Source organism: Gavia stellata, chromosome 3, assembly GCF_030936135.1.
Source record: "Gavia stellata isolate bGavSte3 chromosome 3, bGavSte3.hap2, whole genome shotgun sequence".
Classification (NCBI taxonomy): Eukaryota; Metazoa; Chordata; class Aves; order Gaviiformes; family Gaviidae; genus Gavia; species Gavia stellata.
In genome coordinates, this window is record NC_082596.1 from 72,795,006 (window position 1) to 72,814,677 (window position 19,672).

At 42.7% G+C, this 19,672-nt stretch overlaps 1 protein-coding gene across 1 annotated transcript in view; it reads left to right on the forward strand.

The window, feature by feature from the left end:
• Positions 1-19,672, forward strand: part of EPB41L4B (erythrocyte membrane protein band 4.1 like 4B) — a 185,055-nt gene that overhangs the window by 102,260 nt on the left and 63,123 nt on the right. Inside the window, exons 16-17 of the mRNA XM_059836006.1 lie at positions 6,566-6,747; positions 12,403-12,518. Coding sequence (XP_059691989.1) covers positions 6,566-6,747; positions 12,403-12,518 — 298 coding nt within the window. The remainder of the gene's footprint in view (positions 1-6,565; positions 6,748-12,402; positions 12,519-19,672) is intronic.

A 19,672-nucleotide genomic window follows, 5' to 3' on the forward strand; every position in this document is an offset into this window, starting at 1 on the left:
TTTTATTTCCCAAGGCCAGGCATACATTGTCTGCCTGTGACTGAAAGGGGAAGGCAGCATTGACTTGGGAGAGGATTGCATCTGTCTTAGAAAATTTTGTGTCTGCTTTTCAGAGTTTTTCTCATCTGCAAGGACGTCTAGGACAATGAATTTTTTTGACAGGTGATTAAATATCATTAGCTATCGTTATCATTAATTAAAACCATTTGGAAATGAAGAAAAGCAAGTTTGGTTCCCCAGTGGGCGTATTTTGCATGACAGTTTTGCAAGGCAGTATTTTTTAAATGATCTTTATGTAGATAAGGTGAAATCTGTGAGGACAATGGCTTTGTCGAGTTGGGATTTGTTTCTTGGTATTTTATTAGAACATGCTTTGCCGCAGGCTCTGTTCTTGTAGAGAATTCCACATTACTCGGGCTTCAAAACTTAGTTCAGCATCTTGTAATGCAGGAAGCTGCTGCATGTACTTTCAACTCCTACAGGAGAAATTCTCCCCACTCCCATCACCGTTTTTCAACACCCACTTTCCCATCACCATTTTCTCCTTCCTTCCAAGGTTGGTTTGTCTGCTTGGGAGAAGGCTTCTGGCTGTCCACTCTGCTTTCTGAGGTGTCCCTAGGAATGGATGGGGACTGCTGATCATCCCCAGCAGTGGGGAGAGAAATCTGCAACACATCTTCCCAGGCCGTCCCTAAAGGAAGCAAATGGGCCAGCTCTCCTGTTATCTGGTGGTGTCAGGACAGAGGATGGAAGTGTAACAACGCTGTCAGCTTTAGTTATACTCCTCACAGTTTAGGAAGCCAGTTCTGGCCAGCAAAGAGGTCTTAGTTACATGATGCAGGAAAAAAACCAACATAGGTTTGTTTTTAGTGATCCCAATCCTCCTTTACTTAGGAACACTCATTGCTTTTATATGTTCCAGTCTTTGGCTGCAAAAATGAAACTTCATCCTCTCTCTTTTATAAGCAGTCCTCCTGTCATGGTCTGTGTTCCCTTCTTGTATAACGCTGGGCCCTCTCAAAGTCTTTTGCTTCAATCCAATGGTTCTGGCCATTAGTTGATATGCAGAACACCACCTTCTTCCTATCCCCCCGTTCCCTCTTCATTCCTCTCTGCAGGGAAATTTCCAGAGTATGCAAAATTCCTAGGCTCTCTGTGCCATTTTACATGTTCTAGCAACACAAGGGCTGTGTGAGATTCTAAACGTAATTAAAGTAAGTTTGGCTAAAATTTCAGTTGGGTTTGTTTGGGGTTTTTTTAACTTCTTTTGAAGCATGGGCAGGGAATAAACCCAAAGTCTTTTTTTTTTTTCCCCCAAAGGGAGAGACTAAAAATGAATGTTTGGCTTACCATAGCTGTTAAGTCTCATCCCCTCAGCTGCCACACTGAAGCTTCATGTGCATTGGCTGCTTTCGTTAGACTTCTGAGTCTCTCCTCCATGTATACACATTAATACACGTACATGTTAACATACACTTTAACACTTCCACTGACTGCCATTTGGGAGCACATCTAAAGCCCATTTCAATGTTGGAGAAGGTATTGTTACAATATGGCGATGGGTGAAACGTCTCCTATCAGGGAGCGAAGCGTTTGGGAGGACCTCCCAACACATTCAGCACAAAGCCTGCAGTGTGGATGTGAGCTGCCGAAAGCTGCACAAATCACCTTCACACTTGCTCTCTGAGCTGCGGATGGGGAAGGATTGAGAGTGGTTGTGGAGATGTTTGTGTAAAGTTTGAGGATTTTTAAATATTAGAAAATTGCAGTGGTTTGGTGCAGAAGCAGCGTTCAAAGCATAGAGGTAGGTGTTGTAATTGCTGAAGGTTATTTATCACAACCAGACCTAGAAGCCTGGGATTTTTTTAAACCACTGTTCAGCTGTAGCAGGGAGGGTCTAAACTCAATGCAGAGTCATCCAAGAGGCGCGACAGTTTGAGCGTGCTTTCTGCTCTTGCCCCACCAGCCTCACCGAGGAGGGGAGAGAAGAGTAACTTCAGACAGGTGGGAGATGCCTACAAGAAGAGTGTGGAAGAAGAAGACACGGACAGGGTGCAGAAGTAAGCCTGCTCTGGGACACAAGTGAAAGATGTTTATGCAGGTCTACATAGTTATGTTTTACAGGAGAATGAGGATGGCAGCTGGCAGGATGGCACAGAAAGGTGCTTACTTTTTAAAAAAATCTCTTGTCACTCACAAGTTACACCAAAATGGGAAGTCCTCTCACACCAGGCCTGTCATGGATGAGAGAAAAGTCCTGAATGGGTTATGATCTTAGCACATGAGAAAGTTTCGAATGCAGCTCAGAAGGAATGATAGTATGTTTGTACTGTTAGGTGGGAATAACCTGCTTCACAGCTGAGGTTGTGGGAGGTGGAAACCTAGCCAGTTTAGGAAAGGATCTGGTGTTCTTGAGGATCAGAAATTGAACATGAGTCAACAACCCCAGGCTATTTGGGAAAAAGCAAATGTCATGTTCCAGTGTATAAACAGGAGTAGATCCCATAGGACATGGGAAGCAACTTTTCCTCTTTCCAAGGCATTTGCAAGGCCTCAAATGGAATGGAGTGCCCAGTTCTGAGCGCCACATGTCAGAGGCAGAGCAGGGGGCAGCTGGGCGGATGGGGATGGCAAGATGTATCAGATATGTAGGAAATGTGTGACCTGTGAGGGGCAACTGAAGAATTCAGAGCTCTTCAGACTCTGAAGGGAGATGTGAAGAGCCATTTTCAAAAACACAGGTTTCTGTAGCAAGAAGTAACCTGTTCACTGTGTCTGTGATGGATGGGAGAGGAAATAGCAGGCTTAAATTACAGTAAAGGAGACAGGATAAACAAAGAAAGTAAGTGTAAGCATGGTGAGACACCGAGATCGATTGCACAAGGAGGTCATGGAGTCTGCTACTGAAGGTGTTGAAGATTCAGTTCAGCTGATTGGTTGGGGTAACATAGTCCTGTTTAGTTCGGTTTTGAAGGGAGAGGTGGATAATTCAGTCTTTCAAATACCTTTCTGTTCCTCATTTTTCTATGATCTCCTAACGCTGTTGTATGTGCGAGTTGTACACTAGAGGCATGGTTTGGTAAGGCAGCAGATGGATGGAGCACATGAAATGTAAGAATGTCAAGTGAAAATAGCTTTGAAAGCAAAGGATGCAGAGTATATAGTTGGGATAGAGGACTAGTAATGCACATGAAATTTTTTAAATGGAAAAAGTAATCAGAAGATACATGTTACTTGCCCTGTTCCTCAATATGCTGCCTTTTTGGTCAGAAGAGAGTAATTATATGAGTTTGAGGCCAAAGGCAATACCAAGTGTCTTGTGAACTTTGAATGGATTTTTTGAAGGTTCAGCCTCCAGTAACTGAATCCTCAGGAGTGCTTTGTCTGAGGGAGGGACAGAGAAGGAAGAAATGTTTTCTTCCTTTCCAGAATAGCCTGTAGAGCCCTGCCCCATTTTGCTTGAAGAACAGGAGTTGAATGTGTAGGAAACAGCTGGAGCTCGTTGAGAAAACTACACAGGTAAATAACGGAGGAAAAAGAGGGAACCTGCAGGACAGCCAATTGACTATTAAAAGGTAAAACAAAGGTGTAACGTTGGCATACTAGGAAGGCCAAAAGACAAATACAAGAGAGGATGAAAACTGATACCTGTGCATGTATGCACATAGTCTGAGAGCATTACTTGATGTCTGGGGAGCAAGTATGAAAACATGGAGGGCTTAGGATATGGTCAGAAAGTTGATTTATTGAAAACAGTGATTTATTTGCATCAATGGGTTGGGAAGGATGCATGAGTACATTATCTATTCAGGTAAGTCAGATAGAAGCAAGCAATAGAAATAAAAGTTAATGGCAAAAAGATGCATTGAGGGGAAAACTCTCAAGTCTCTAGATTTAAGACAGTGGAAGAACAGAAAAATAAGTGAAAAACAGATGTGACACATGATAATAATGATGCCACCTTGTAGAAACTGCACTAAGATGTCCAATGTGCCCCTAAATTGCATAGTGGAGAGTACACAGAAAAGGGGTTTGGACTACTCATGATATTTTTGTTTGGGTACTGTCAACTCTTCTAGTAGACTGGCTCTGGGGCTGCTGCAAGCCCTGTTGTTTATGATTGTTCAGTAACTCATCAGTCTAGTAGTGAGGGTATGGGCGCAAAAGTCTTCCTCAGCTCTACCCCATATCATTCAGAAGTGCAAGTGTTGACTGACAGCTGAGATGAGTTTGCCTAAATATCTGCTAGTTGCTGTCAGCCGTGGAGGAGTGCAGATGACCACAGACTTTTACATGGGCCAGCAGTTTTGACATAGGATTTCACATCAGAGTGCATTGCCTGGATATTGACATCCTGACTGGAACTTTGGGACTTTCTGTCCTCAAGGACTTCAGTGCACACTTGAACATGAGCTGTGCTAGGCTAGCTCTTTACTTCTTTGAAGTAATGGTCTTCCTGCATTTTACATGGTGTGAGCACTCCTCTCTGGACAGTCAAGAAACACATCTAGAGAATCTGGTGCATGTTTGACCTCATGCCGGAGGGGTTTTGGCTCATTCAGTTGCTCAGCTCATTCCCATTTTAGCATGGAAGATACCTCATGCCCATAGCAATATGAGGAGTCAATGTAAGGATTTGGTGTGATCTCATTCGTTTTGAAAAGAGCAGTCAAAAATCTGCTAAAACAGCCTGTCAGCAGGTGAAATGAAAGCAACTCCTAAGCACGTGGGGTTTTGTGTCTTGAAAAAAAATTGCATCATAGACTGAAAAAAAAGGATATGCTGAGGCTCCAGCCCAAAACTGATCTTATTTCCAATAAGGGTTTTAACTGTGTGAACAAAACCAGCTGTCCTCTCAGTCAAAAAATGTCACTTCAGTCCAAGGTGCTTGAAGGGAGAGTGCAGGAGGGCTGTTACAATTAGTGTGCAATTCATTAGCCTGTACCATTTTCCCCCAGTAGGCACTTGCTTGATTTGATTATAACAGTGAAGATATAGTGCAATTTCAAAAGACAGACCAGTCATGGATTTCTGAGCTCACCAAACCTGTCCCCTGTGGATCAGACCCCTATTTGTATTGTTTCCTTAAGGCAAATAAGGCATCAGAAGTGCCATTATTGGCAGTTGTTGCTACATGCCGGGAATCTGCCAAGATTAATATACACAGCATTCCCCTCCCCACCTCCTGCTTTCAAAAAGTAACCAGCATAAAAGTGTTATTCAATTACTATCAAGTCAGAAACCTTGTGTTGTCAGAAGTTGTAACGAAGACGACAGTGGTTATTAATGATGTACCAAGTTGCATACTTCAGCATATCGTTGGAAATGATACAGATGTGTTTGTTTGCAGATGACTGGTTCATTTTGCTTTGAATCAGTAAGTAATCTGCAGAGAACATATGTAGCAAGTAGCTAGGTATAATTTATTCATTGTTCCTTTAATTATTCTGTTTGTCTTTATTCCATTTTGTCAGGTTTTCAGCTGCTGTTAGTAATAAAAGCAAACTGAAAACCCATGCAGCTGAAAATATTATTTCTTTAGCATTTTTCAAATGGGCAGGGGATTCATCCTTTCTTGGAATGAATTTATTTACTGCAACTACTTTCTAATGCGATACTATAGAATAAGTTAAAACATTATAAAAATTTTAAGCACTCCTCTGAGGAAAGCACATTCAAGTAATTTGCAGTATCTATGTAGAGTTATCTCAGTCTTTTTTGGTTGCCGGCATGGAGAGAAAATATCATTTCTAGAAATTCATTGACATTTCAAACAATAAACTGAAACAGCATTAGTTAAAACTATTGAAGAAAATCAACAGTGTCATCTGACACCTCTGAGTTAAGAGATGATGAATTAAAATTTCAACGTGTCTCCATTTCTCCATGTATTGTAGACTGACAACAGTTAGTCTCTTAACTAAACATATGCAAAAAAAAACCCCAGTTAGTTTACCAGCACAGGTATGATTCCTTTTTAACCAAGTGCTATTTTGTATGTTGTTACCTGTAAAACCTTTTCTTTCCAATGGGATCTTTCTCCATTTTTTCCCAAGCCACAAATTTTTCATACAGCTATTTTGCACCATAAATTCGGAGGCCCGAACTTTCTCCGGAATGTAATGTTATTCTGGGACTGTTCCGTGGTCTGCTCTTCTGACAATTTCACTTTAAAGGAGTTACTGTTTGCTGCCTGACCACTTTCCTGTCCCAGGTAAAGTTGCAAATTCCTGCAGAGCGAATTTTGATGTTTTTGAGAATCATATTCCATAAGTCAGTCAGAATTTGACTCAGCGTAAGAGTCTAGCAGAGATTAGGTAGTGTGTAAAATCAAAAATAATTCTGATATTAAAGCCATGCCAAACAAGCAGAGGCATCCTTTTTCCTCACTTTATGAGTCTCCTATTAACAGAAAACTGTAAAGATTTGGGATATACCTCATTAAAAATTTTATTTGCAAAAAAGCAATGCATTTTTTTCCCAAGAAAGTTTGCACTCTGTCTCTCCAAAAGTACAGTTTGTCCTACTGTTTACTGCTCTAATTTGAACTGAATTTATTTTGTAGCTATCCCTTGAACAACAGTGACCTGCATCAGTTCAACATTGAGGAGAATGGTGGAGCACCATATACCACAAAAATGCCTGCAAGGCACCACCACCACCACCGTCATCACCACCACCACGCGAATTATGGCGCCCTTGCTCCCGACAGCAAAGACATTGTTTCTGGAGTTCCAAACCCAAACAGTAAGTCCAATGCAGTAAATGTCATTTCAGTAACTATGCTGCTTTCAGACATGTCTCTGTCAAGGAGGCAAAGGAAAGGAAAAGAAACCGTCACGAGTTTCAGTTTTTCTCCTTGAAGAATATGCTTTCTGTTAGATTATTTGCCAGCTTTGTATTATGTGCACATGAGACAAGATCTACAATTTCCTGGCTTTGCTATGGGGTTGCGGGATTTGGTGTTAGACTGGTGTTCCATAGCTGAACAAATACCCAATTAGTCACAGATATTGAGTCTCTAGCCACTTGGCACAGGGTATTTTTATATTGTTACTATTTATTTGTATAGTGTCACAAACCTATCCTCGTCTACTATTGTCTTTTGCTGATCTGCCCAGCTGGCCTTCAGCCCTCGTTTGGATTTGACTCTTGCTTTCATGTCTGGGCACAAACAGCAGAAATTTTGGACCACTGGACAAACGGCATCTTGCTCTCAGTTTGGGTAATGGGAATAATTCCTGCTCAGCCCCAGTTACCATGACTGGAGTACGCTCGCTTGCTCGGTGGAGAAATTCTTGGCACTTAGAAAGCAAAGAGGAGAGAAACCTATCCGTTCCTGATGCAACCTTGGGGAGTTTGGGTGTAAGTCTCCGCTGCTGAACATGTACAAGATTTTTTAAGGGTACATAGCTCAGCCAAATGTTTGTGGGTTTACATGGGAACTGGAAGAGAACATCCGTGCCATTGAGCAATTCTACTTCTTGCTCTTCAAATTTATAATCTCTGCACTCTGCAGTGTGTGAGATGCTGAAGCTGCGTAAGACTTTCAGAAGATGGGCAAGAAAACAAGGTATGATCTATTGTTTTGCTTGCCTGAAGGGGATGATAAATTCTTCCTTTGCCCATTTTTTGCCTTTATAATCGTAAATCACCCTGAGATAGGCATCCATTATGGAAACTTTCAGCCTGGGCCTGACAACTTTCAAATTCCTGAAACCAGGATCTTGTCATGGACTGTGCTGGGTGGCCTTGACTGTAGGCTGTCCCACCTCAGCAGTAATGCACAGGCATCTACCGGCACAGGCACTTTAATCAGACTTTCTTTCAGAAACCCAGAAACATTTTATTTTACTTTAATTTCCCAAGGAGAGGGAGCGAAGAGTTTTTATGAGGGAAGCTCAAGAAATAAAATGCAAGGCGTTACAGACGTTTAAGGAAAGAATCCTAAGCAGCAATACAAATTGCTTGCTGGGGCTTTCAGTGAAGCTAGTCCCTTAGGAGCAACCCGGAGGAGACGTGCTGTGCTCCTGTCTTTCATTGATTGTACGCTCCACGCTGGCGTACCTTCCTGCTGCGAAGTGCGTGGGCCCGGCATGGCGCACCACCAGCATGGCCTCCCCCCGCCTGGTGCTGCCATGGAGGCTCGGGGCGGGCCAGTGGGCACTCCTGTGCGGCTGACGGGTATCCGCATCTCGGCTGTGGTCTGCGGCGACTGGCGCCAGCTGGAAGGGCAGCACGGGCCGTCCCCTTGGGTAGCTGCCGGGCGGCGGGCCCTGGCCATGCACCTGCTGGGCCTTGGCCGGCCGGTCACGGGGCCGCCCTGAGCGGCAGCGGAGCGCTGGCGGCGGAGGGGTGCTGGCGAGGCTGAGCTGGAAAGCCTCGCCCGGGCTGTCAGCCTGGTGCAGCAGGAGGCAGTGACCTTTCTGAGGGGTGTGCCAGCCCGTACTTTTCTTTCCCAAATTAGAGTTGAAGCATGCCAGGAAATTCAGTCAGAGCCAGCTATGCTCCTGCTGAGTGTCCCGGCCCGGAGGGCACTGCAGGCCCTACTGCCCCTGTCCCCCTCCTGGGGGCTTCCGCCATCTTGCCCAGAGCCCCATGTCAGCCCCCCCGGGCCTCAGCTTCTGCCCCAGCGACACTGCAGCAGGGCCGGTCTCCAGCTCCCCACAGCCCTGCCGTGGGTCCCGCTGAGCCAGGCCCACCTGTAGAGCAGAAGGTGATTAAAGAAAAAACAGCAAAAAATACAGTACAGGGTGTTTATTTCAGCTCTGTGTCTCCTCTTAGGCTGCACTGCTTTCCTACTCCTCCTTGTTGGTGAAATAAGTTTAGGAAAAGCTTAGAAAAGCCTAAGGGCAAACATCAGGAGCAGTTCTGTTTGTGCCTAGTGAGCGTTACCTGTGAGATGAAATATGAAGCCCAGGAGGCTGCGTCCCCCCAGACTTGGGGAGGACAAGCTCTGTCCCCAAACCCCACACCAGTCGGGGGGTGCAGCCTCTCCGGCCTGTCCAGCAGATGTGATGCTCTGAAGGGGACTTCAACAGCTGAGACATGCGTGAGGCACCTATTCCTGGAGGTAGATTTGCCTTTCTTTTCATTTTGTCCACCTACAGCTGATTCGTGCTAGCTATTTGATGACAGAAAAGGGAACCGGTGCTGGTTCCTGTCATGGCCTAATGCCAGTAGCGCCAAATGGCAGTTCCCGGTTTCTCTAAGGGAGCAGAAAGGGACAGGGGCATCTCTGAGGGGAGGCTGTGGTGCGGGCCCACCGGCTGTGTCCAGCTGAGCTGTCCAGGCGGCTGTGCATGCCATGTGCTGGCTTGTCTTAAAGCAGGCATGCTGCCCCACAGCAACCCACTGCTGATCCCCTGAGGAGACCTGTACCTATGCACACGGCTGGAGGCACAAAGCTGATTTCCCTTGGAAGGCCAGTCCACCGTTAGACCTGGCAGGTTTACGCTGTTAGATCAGTGATGCTGTGGATAGGACCACTTCCCTTAAAACAAAGTTACTCATTTGCAGTTTGGGGTGACAGGTCTGGGTGCCTTTTCAAAGGTTGGTGCTCAGTGGGCTTGTTTTGGTTTGGTTTGTTTTTAATGGATTCATTAAAATGCTGCTCAGGTTATTTCAGCTGAGAAAACCGTCTTGTAGTGAGCCTGTGGAAGAGGCTCAGAGTATATGTGCCGAAAGGGTTAGGAGCATGCTGGCTGTCAGTTGGTTATCTAGGACAGCACACATGGGAGAGTGTGCGGGACAAGAAAACTCAGGCAGAGAGGAGACACTACCAGGGGTCTATGTCAGGAGCTTGGGGACACGGGAGACTGATGTCTGGCTCCAGGCCGCGTGGAAAGGCCACTGCTGGGGAAGTGTTTTTAGGAAGTAAGTGGTCACTAACCTGGGGACACTCTCAGAGAAGAGAGTGCTTGTGACCAAAATATCTCAAGTGGAAATGCCTGGAGAGCCAAAAGGTCTCATGGGGAGAATATGCTGTCCTAGTGGAAACTTCCATGTGAGGCTTACCAAGGTGAGGCTGTGCACACCAGCACTTCAGTTTGGGTACCTTGTGATTTTCCAAGGGACCATGGGCATTTTGTGCTTTATTCCAGTTCCTATGGACTGGACTCATCTCTGAGCTCTGAGGTGGTTTTAAATTCATCTGAAGTAGAATGTGGAGTGACCCGCCCACATATACCTGGCATCAGGTCAAGAGAGGGAGAAAGCATCTGCCTTTCCTCCACTTACACCTATTTCAGTAAATTCCAAAATTCCAGCGCAATTTGCAGAACATGGGCAGGAGAGAGGGAAATGACAGTATGCCTGGCCAAGGTTCCCTTTAAATACTGGTGCATGTTTCACAGCAAAGACACAGCCTGGGATTTTGTTTCAGAAAACAAACCCGGACCAAACCTGCCTGATTTTTCACATTCCAAGTAATTTGTCTGCTTCAATTACTGCAAGTGAAATCCGGTGCAACAAATCTGACATGCATGTTTATGAAGGCAGTTAAGCAGAAGATGTTGTTTTCCTGCATTCAGCCTCATTATTGTATTTGCGATGCTGCCCTTCACCTCAAAGATAACGTACACAGATGGGAACTTTTTATGCAGCAGACCTTCCCCCGATGTATTCACAGAATCCCAGTGCCAGGGACCACTGTATTCAAGAGCAGTTAGCCTTACAGCGCCAGCACCGCCGCACAGAGAGGATGAGCTGCTTGCTAAGCCTAATTGGCACGGCAACATCGTGCACGGATTACCAGGTGCACGTGAGCAGATCCACTGGCAGCAGCTGGGGCTATCACCAAAAGCAGATGCCAACAAGTACGCAATGTAGCTCGCAGAATTTTTATGGTGGAAAATGATGAACGAGAAGAGGGGGCCCAGCTTGTCTCTTGAACTCTGGGCTGAGCTTGCAGGTTATCATTTACAAAAAGACATCCTTTATCCCTGAACTGCTCAATACAAAAGTCCTTGTGTAGCCCTGAGCAGAGAATGGTGTAATACAGACTGAGTTTCAGGCTGAAAACAGTGCTTTGATAAACAACAGTGCTGCCAGATCCTCTCTTGAAATGAAAGCCTGGATTTGCTAAGACTTAATGCTGTCTCAGGAAATGTATGCCTTTCGTAGGACTTCATTTTTTTGCCTTTTTTTTAATCTATTTTCAAGGTTGAGTTAAAAGGCTAAACTGGCTAGCTTGTTTTCCAGACCTCTCCCTTAAAACAAAAAAACAGCTTAAAAGTCAGTAAACTTGCATAATTTAAATAAGGCACTTTTTCCCCTCTATGTTCTTTCTCAACAGGAAAACAGAATGACTGTTTCTTAAAAAAAAAAAAAAAAAAAAAAAATCATGTCTTCCTTACTGCTGTGGTAATTTATGATGTGAGAAATGCTGAACTCTGGCATCACAAACTTGTGATGAGAGACCACCAAGGGGAGGTCAATGCTGATATTGTTACCCCTTCTAGAACATTATTACCTCAGGGTCTGATAATGTTTCACCAATGCCAAAACCAGCTTTTTGCTTATATCCCTATAAGCTGGTTTTAACAGTTTGTCTCTCGTCAGCAAAGCCCTTAATGTATATTTAAACAGCTGTAGAATTAGATCTTGAGTGAGTAATATTTAATATTCTTAGGACAGCTTAAGAACCTGATCCAAACAAAACTGCAGTCAGTGCAAAGTTTTTATTGAATCAGACTCCAGAGATTCACAGATTGTTCTCAACTGTTACTACCTAGATTCCACGGCAAAAACAAATACAGGAGGATGCAGGGATTTGTTAAATTATCACATGATGAAGCTCATTTTTCTCAGAGTACTTGCAAATATACCTATATATGCCACACCGTCCCCAAGATGCTGGCAGAGACCTTTCAGGGCTGTCTCAAAAAACATTTTTCCTTGTCTTTCTGTGTCGGTGCTTTGCTCAATATCTCTGTTGACAAAGCACAGCAAATTCCTGACAACAGTCTTAAGGAGGCTGGCATATAAATAAAGATGTCTGAAAGAAGCCAAAAGCTATACTCTGATCTCTTTACACATCACATGTTCTGAGAGTGGCACCTTGGCTGCATAAATAATCCCTCTGGTGTCAATTGAGTTTTAGAATATATTGGGGGGAGAAGGCGGGGGGGAGTGTAAGGAGTGAAGTATCTAGCCCAAAGCTGGCAAAAGCCCTGCTGAAATGTAGGGATGGGAGAGAGGAGGAGGGGGACAAGTTGTTTGCTAAATAGGAAAAGGAAAAATGATTTGACAGGCATAATTATGAAACATTTTAGATGGTCTTACAGGGAAGATGGTTTGCTGACCACTGTCTCTTCAAACGCAGCTGAGTGTCTTGCTCTGCAGTTCTTCTGTAACCTCACTTCAGACTGTGCTTTTTTCTTTCTTTTGGGCATCTTTTAGAACTGAGCTCAGGACTTCCCCTTCTTTATGATGAAACTTCTCATCTGAAGAAAATAGAAACGGAGAGCGTGAAGGTAGTTGGACCATGGCCAGCCCTGCACATCAGCATGAACAAGGTATAGCGTATACATGTATACTTTTACATATATGTGCCAGAGATGTCACTTCGTATTCAAAGCTGCTGCATTCATCTGCAACTAGCTTGTCTTTTAATCACCTCTCACCATCTCCTTACAGTACTTGGGTTTGGGTTTTAGATTTAGCATTTCTTTCAACTTTGCCTGTTAAAATTTCAGAAGCTGCTGCAACAATGCTATAATGTAGTTTTAGTTTAGTTGTGAAGAGTTAGTCATCTAGGCAACCCAGAGCTGTAAAAAAATAACAACACTTGAAGTGATAAAAAACAAATCTTGTTTTTCTACATGAGGAGTTTGTGTTATGTCTTAACCGCCCCTGGCATCTGACCTTAGTGGGTGTTTTATGAGGGAGTTTTTGCAGGGGTGGCAAAACAGGCATGTCCCACTGTTTTTGCTAGGGATCAGAAGCCACCAGGTCGGTGGCTGCTTGTATCCACTGTGCCTGTGCTGTGGCATGCCTTGAGCTGAGTCTGAATAGATCCACAGAGACCTGGAGCTCTGGTTTGCAACCACATCAGTCCTGAGCTGAACCCAGTGAAGTCAATAAGAGCATTGCCACTGGCTTCAAATGAGGTGGGTCTGGGCCCCCACTGACTATGCAGACCTGTTAAAAGAAAAGTGGTGTTTTGAGAGTTTTCTGTCAGTTCAAGGGAGAACTCAATTAAATTACTTTACCTTGGTTTTACAGACAGCTTTTTGTTATTGATATTATTTCAACGAGTGTTAGGGAAATTAAAATGAAAGGGAAGGTAGCAAAGTGTATAAAAAATACAAGCCAAGCATAAAGGGGCTGTATATCTATATAGCATAATCTTTCTTTTTTCTGGATGAGAGAATCCAGGAAATGGAAGTCAAGGCTGAAAATCAGTGATTCAGTTGTTTCCAATAAAAATGGAATCTTGGAAATTATTTTTTTTCAACATTCTAGTTAATTGAAGTTAATCCGTAATGCACTGATTTTTCCATCATGAAGATTTGCTTGAAGAACCATGTTCAGGGTGTGTCATGGGATGATGGTGTAGTTCAGCTAAGGACTGCAGTCCTTACGCCTTATGAATGTGGTCACGAGGCAATGACCTCTGTCCTGACTTTTGGAGACTTCTGAATTAACATATCAAGGTGGAATATTTTGGACTTTTTCCCAAATCTATTTGGTTATCAGCTGTGAGGAGTTGTCATTTTGTCTGACTGGTTGGTTTGAGTGGGGATAAAAAGTTATATAGTAAAGTAGACAAACTGGGGTGAAATGGAAAATAAGGGTTTTTTTCCCATGGACATTTGTGAAGTAATCCTTCTAGAAATACTCCTAACTGGAAATAAGAGCAGTTTTTTACAGGCAAAGCTAATTAATCATTGACATAGTTTGCCAAAGGAAAATTCTCCATCTCATGGATTCATCCAGTGAATACCCAGGTCTTGTGAGAGGAGCAGTGTAGTACAGATGTAATTATAAATACTCTGTCTTAACCCCAGCTGAGAACATTCACTTAGGTGTAATGTCCAAAACATGCTTTAAAGGATGGTCCTACACTATTGAGCTTATTGACAGCTCAGTTTAGCATATATAGAGGACTAAAGTGAAGAAGTGAGAGGACTCTCTCCATGTTGACCCCAGTGCACAAGTGAATAAACCAGTCTGGCCTGTGCTGTGCAAAAGATTTGAACAGATTATCTTAATGGTACCCTTATGATCTCAAAATGAGTAGATTTGTGGTCTTTTTTCTTTCTTTAAATGAAAGCTTAAAACATGTTGGTCCTGTATTCCACCGTACTGTGCAAGTAGTCCCAACAGAGACCCTGCGACTCTGCCTGGCAAAGCCTGACCTCCGATCATCTTGCTCTTCTTTCTTCTCTGAAAATCCGTGGAGGGAGAATTCAGTTCTTCTATAATTAATGGTTTTCTTTGGCTTGTCCTGACAGCTCTAGAATCTTGTCCACGGTCAGATGGATTTATTTAAGGACTAATTAGCAGAACCCGGTATCACAGCAAGTCAATGCTTCACAATAAATGCAGCTGCACAGTAAATGCAGCCTGCGTCTGCTGTGGTGAGACTTCCATCAGTCAAAGCTTAGCTGATGAAAAAGTCTTGCAATGAGCACCAGGAGCTGCTAAATGCTTCAGTTTCTGGTGGAAGCTCAGCAGAAGGCAAGGCTAGAGACATGGACTGTCTAACGAAAAGCCTCTCCTGGCAGTCATAGAGGGTTTGGGTTTAATAGCTGGGCAGCAATCCCATGAACAGCAATTACCATGTGAATGCAAAGGAGCCCAGTCCCTCAAAATTTATTAGAGTTGCCATTTTGAGCAATCTGAAGATTGTATGTGCTCTTGAAACATGCCCAGAGTCACCGCAAGAAAGTGCCTCAGCCATCAAGCCCTCACATTACAGGCTGTGGGTTGTGAACGACAAATCATTCTGAAGTTCTTTTGGCTCCTCGCTTGTGGCTTCTTCCTCAAGCACTATTTTCTGACCTAGATCCTAGTGAAATGTGTACACAGAGCTCATAAAGCTAAAACAAACAAACCGAAGGTCTTTGAGCTTTGAGCAGAGTCTGGAGTCGCCTCAATAGATGGCTTCTCCAATGAAAGAGGGACATGCTGTAAATATTGGGCTAACCCTGGGCTGAAAGGCTGTGGAGCGTTGCCCAGCAAAAAGGCACAAGAGCAGGTTAGACAGGATTGAACAGCCCTGAACTGTGACAAGCATTTCTCACTATGAATGTGGCCTTTAAATCTCCTTTGTTTATGGTAATCAGCTACTCAGTCCAGCAGTGAACAGATTTTAATGCGTGGTCAGTGTGTCTAATTTCTGGCAAAAAAATGAAATGTTAACAGCTCTCCTGCACCACTCCATTGATTTCTATACTACTAAGTGCTTTTTATTCCCTGGTTTTGCATCCTCTGAAATACTATGCTTAAACAAAACCAGTGAAGCAGTTATGAAGCTGCTTCATTTGCTGTATTTCTGAAAATAAAGCAGTGGTTTCCACATCTATTGTGGAGTCCCAACTTTCACTTGCTCTCTTCCTGTTTCTAATTATTATTTTTTCAAGCAAAGTGCTTTGGGGATGGAATTTGTCAGGCTTAATAATCAACCCACAGGAGAATTAACAAGAAATTGGGTAAATTAGATTCAGCAGTTAATTAATTTGATTGTCCGCTAAAGCAAACTTTGTCTCATGGGAATGATGAATGGATGTGTCCAATCTCTTTTCCAGAGCTGTTTGATACAGTGGATGTGTCTGTCCACCTACTGAATGATAAAAGTCAGTTTCAACATGCGTTTCATGCCCTTTGGTGCTAGCGGACTCCTTAATCTCCAGGAGAGACGAGCCTAAGTATTGTAGCTGTGAATGTATTTCTGATTTTCTTTCTTGCAAACCTTCCCTTAGAAAAATATGTTCTCCCATCCCCCCTTGCTCCATGTGTGTATGTGTGTGTGTATATATATATAAAAAATAATATAAAGCCAAGAATGTATCATTAGCATTTCTGAAATCTTGGGAGGCTAGTAATTATTAGTTCAGATGTAATTATTACGTAAAAAGAAAGAATACTAATACTGTTCAAATTGTTTCTACTCCTTTTCCTGCTGTTATGCTCACCCTTCCCCTACCCTCCTGGGTCCTAAGGTTGGTGATTTCATTCTGGTGGGGGACAGAGGGTGTCTTATGATGGTCATGTTCAAGGTTTCCACGGTAGAATCCACTTCGGATCCTTTTGTATGTTTGCAAACATGCTTTTACACCTTGCTCTTTCTTCATTGATCTGCATCTTCACATTATACCCCAATTTACTATACATGGTGACTTTTACATACATATGCTAGATACTATGTCTTCACTCTCTTCATTGCCCCTAAAACCAGTTTTGTCCAGCTCCAGGTCTGCATTTCATTAACTGACCATTGGTGAGTGGTTTATAACCATGGGGTCTCTAGGGCCAGCCTGTGCCCCTTGCGTTATCACCCCATGCCTGCGCTCCTCTACACCACCTCCTGTATCCTCACTTCTCAAGGCCTCTGTTATCATACCAGTCCTGTGTTGCTTTACGCTACATCATTGTGTTGAGAGTCATAAATATCTCATTCTACAAAGAATAACTGCTTGTGTTATGGGTTTCTATATAAAATTATTGCTGTTACAGCCAAACCTAGTAAAACGAAGCTGCAGGCAGATCAAGAAAGGTTCAGAGGGAGAGAGCCTGATGAGTCTAAATGGCTTTGCAAACTCTGTTCAAAGCTTATGGCCTTTCGCTAGCATGGCAATACCATATTACAGGGCTGCCCAGCTACACTGCTGACTGCTTGTAAATTATATCACTTGCAAAAAAGCTGTGGAACTACCTGCCCCATGCACAACTGCAAAGCCTAAAGCTACTGCAGTTCCAAAAATCATTTGTGGTTTAAAAAAAACCCACAAAACCAACTCACTTTATTGATCTATCTGAGGCTCTTCTCTGTGATACACTGATCAGAGGGTATACCCTGGGAAACAGGGCTCCCATGACCCGGTAAGGCTATCGTGAAGCTTGGCACTGACAAAAGCAGAATATAATAATATTGAGCAACAGCACTTTATAAAATAAATTTGATATGAGGAACTAGAGAGGTTTGCTCCAAGGATATAAGCAAAACAAGATTTATTGGGAGTTATGTCTTTCATTAGACCAATTGATAGTTGACCTGAGGAAGGTCTTGTGTATCTGACAGCTTAATGAGGGTTTTTTTGTTTGTTTGTTTTTCCAAATCTATTTCTGTAATAAAAGATGTAGCTTCTGCTTGCAAACTTTGCCTCAAATAAGAGTAAGACATAATCATACAGATCTTACCATTATGGTGTCTGTTTGTAGTTGGTGTTAGCTATCACATGGAAAAAATTGAATAAATCTCCTGGTGGAAAGGGGACGAAAGAATCCGTAGATTTTCATGCACATTTGCATTTGTAGTCGAGTCCCAGAAAACCAAAGGGTTTGACCTTACATAGCTAATGTGCATTCAGAACCTATATATCTGTGTTGTCTTCATTAAAATTTTGCCTCCCAATAATAGTGATGACTAGCAACAAAGAATAAACCTGCATTCCTAAACAAAATATTAATTCTGTTCTTCAGATGTCTCCAGCCAAATACATGTTTTAAACATACTGTTTGGCTAAGAAGAGACTATTGATAAATTCACAGAGGCAAAAGGTCATGAATCTTGCTCTTGGTGCAAAGTTTGATGTGGAACAAAGCATGAACCTTTTAAAGCAGAGAGAATGGAGATGTTAAGTACAGAAATGCTGTGCTTCATGCAACTATTTTTATATTCTATATGTGTACTTAATATTCAGTTTGCTTTGCAAACCAAAGCCAGTGTCATTGTTATCTAACACTGTACAAATCTGCCTTCGGTTCTAGTATCAGCAAATGTAATTGAATTTAAAGTAAATGTTTGGGAGGAGAAAAACAAACCTAAGACCTCAATTATAAAAAGAAAAAAAGGCATCTAGTTTTATGTGTGTCTATATCTGAGCTTGTTCAACCCACTTCTATCAAACCCATTTAAATGCAATTCTCCAGTGTTCTTTTCTGGAAAAATAAAGTTCTGCATCAATGGTGACAGTGTTGTGAACACATTGCTATTTTTTAGCACCAGCAGAACTGGAGATGGAAAAGTGGAGTGTTATCTTAACTTAATGTTTTTTTCTTCATTTCTAAACCTTTTAGGTTGAGTTTAGATTGCAATTTTAAGCTAGAAGATTATTTCTTTCAAATGCAAGTTTAACTCTCAGACATTCAATTGAAAGGGACATCTCAGATTTTTTGGAATTACATAATAAGAAATGATGAAATTGGAAGTTTCATTATACCATTATACCATTATACCATGTTTATTTTTCTAATGACTTCCACATAGAATGCTCTTAGTTTATAAATGAAAACAAAATTTTAATAACTGCCGAATCGGTACAACATTTGAATACCCAGCTGCTATCTTTATGCTTCACTCATCACACCAAGCAATAAGGATCCTGGAAATGTAAGATTTCTTTATTATACAGCAAAATAAGGTAAATTACAGCTTTCATTCTTGCAGCAATAGTATATAGAGATTCTTAATGCAGGCAGGTTTTGGATCTTTGATTTACTTAAAAACTAGTGAAATGAACCATAGAAGGTACTGTATGGTTTTGTATAGTCCTGAAATATTTTTTTTCTTTTGCATTCTTGATGACAATTATTCTTTACGAGTTAAATTGGGGGATGAACAGGGTTATATGTAAAGATTAGTGGTATTAAGGAACAATGGGAACTTATATAGATACTTAGAAGTGCTAGTAGTCTGCAGTAAGGAGGTGCTACTTTGTTCTGTGATTTGAGGTCACTTTTAGTGCGGATTTTCAGTGCCATTGCACATATATGTGTAATAGTTTCAGCCAATCAGCTGTGTGAGAGCAGAATTCAGTAATGATTCAGGATGTGCAGCACTGTGGCAGAAAAGTCCATCATTGCCAAGGCAGGCTGGCAAAGAAGTGTTTGCCTTTCACATATGTTCAGAAGCTAGAGGAGGTCTGGGTAAGGTCAAGCACTCCCAATTCTCATATGGGATTTGCATGCAGTAGCATTATTACTGGGAAAGGGGGAGGTGGTGGCCTGTGGCTGCTGGCTCAGCTTGTGGTGAACAGGAGGAGGCCAAGCAACTGATTGCAGCAATGTCTGCTCTTCCTGTGTGATCAGTCACTAAAGGTGCTGCTGCTCCTAGTGGGGTGCAAGCAAAGCAAATTTTGCTTGCTTGAAGGTTGAAATCCTTATAGTCTGACCCAAACAAGGGCTAATGCAAAACTGAATGCTCAGGAATGGTTTCCAAAAAGTCTGCTGCAACAGCAGCAGCTTTGCCTTTTCAGTCAGGTCAGTGAGCATCAGCATTTGGACCTCTCAAGTTATGAGAATTTCAATGTAAGACTTGCACATTAGATACAGCACTGGGGACATCTTCATTACGTGGAGTCATCTGGTATAACCCTGAATACAGCAGGAGGCTTAGACCTTTTGAGGGTTCCCAACTACAGGGCAGCTCCAAGGGCTTTTGTCTTGCTCTTGGTCGATATGGGGAAACTGGGCAGGGAAGGAAGAACATAAGGACTGAAAAATA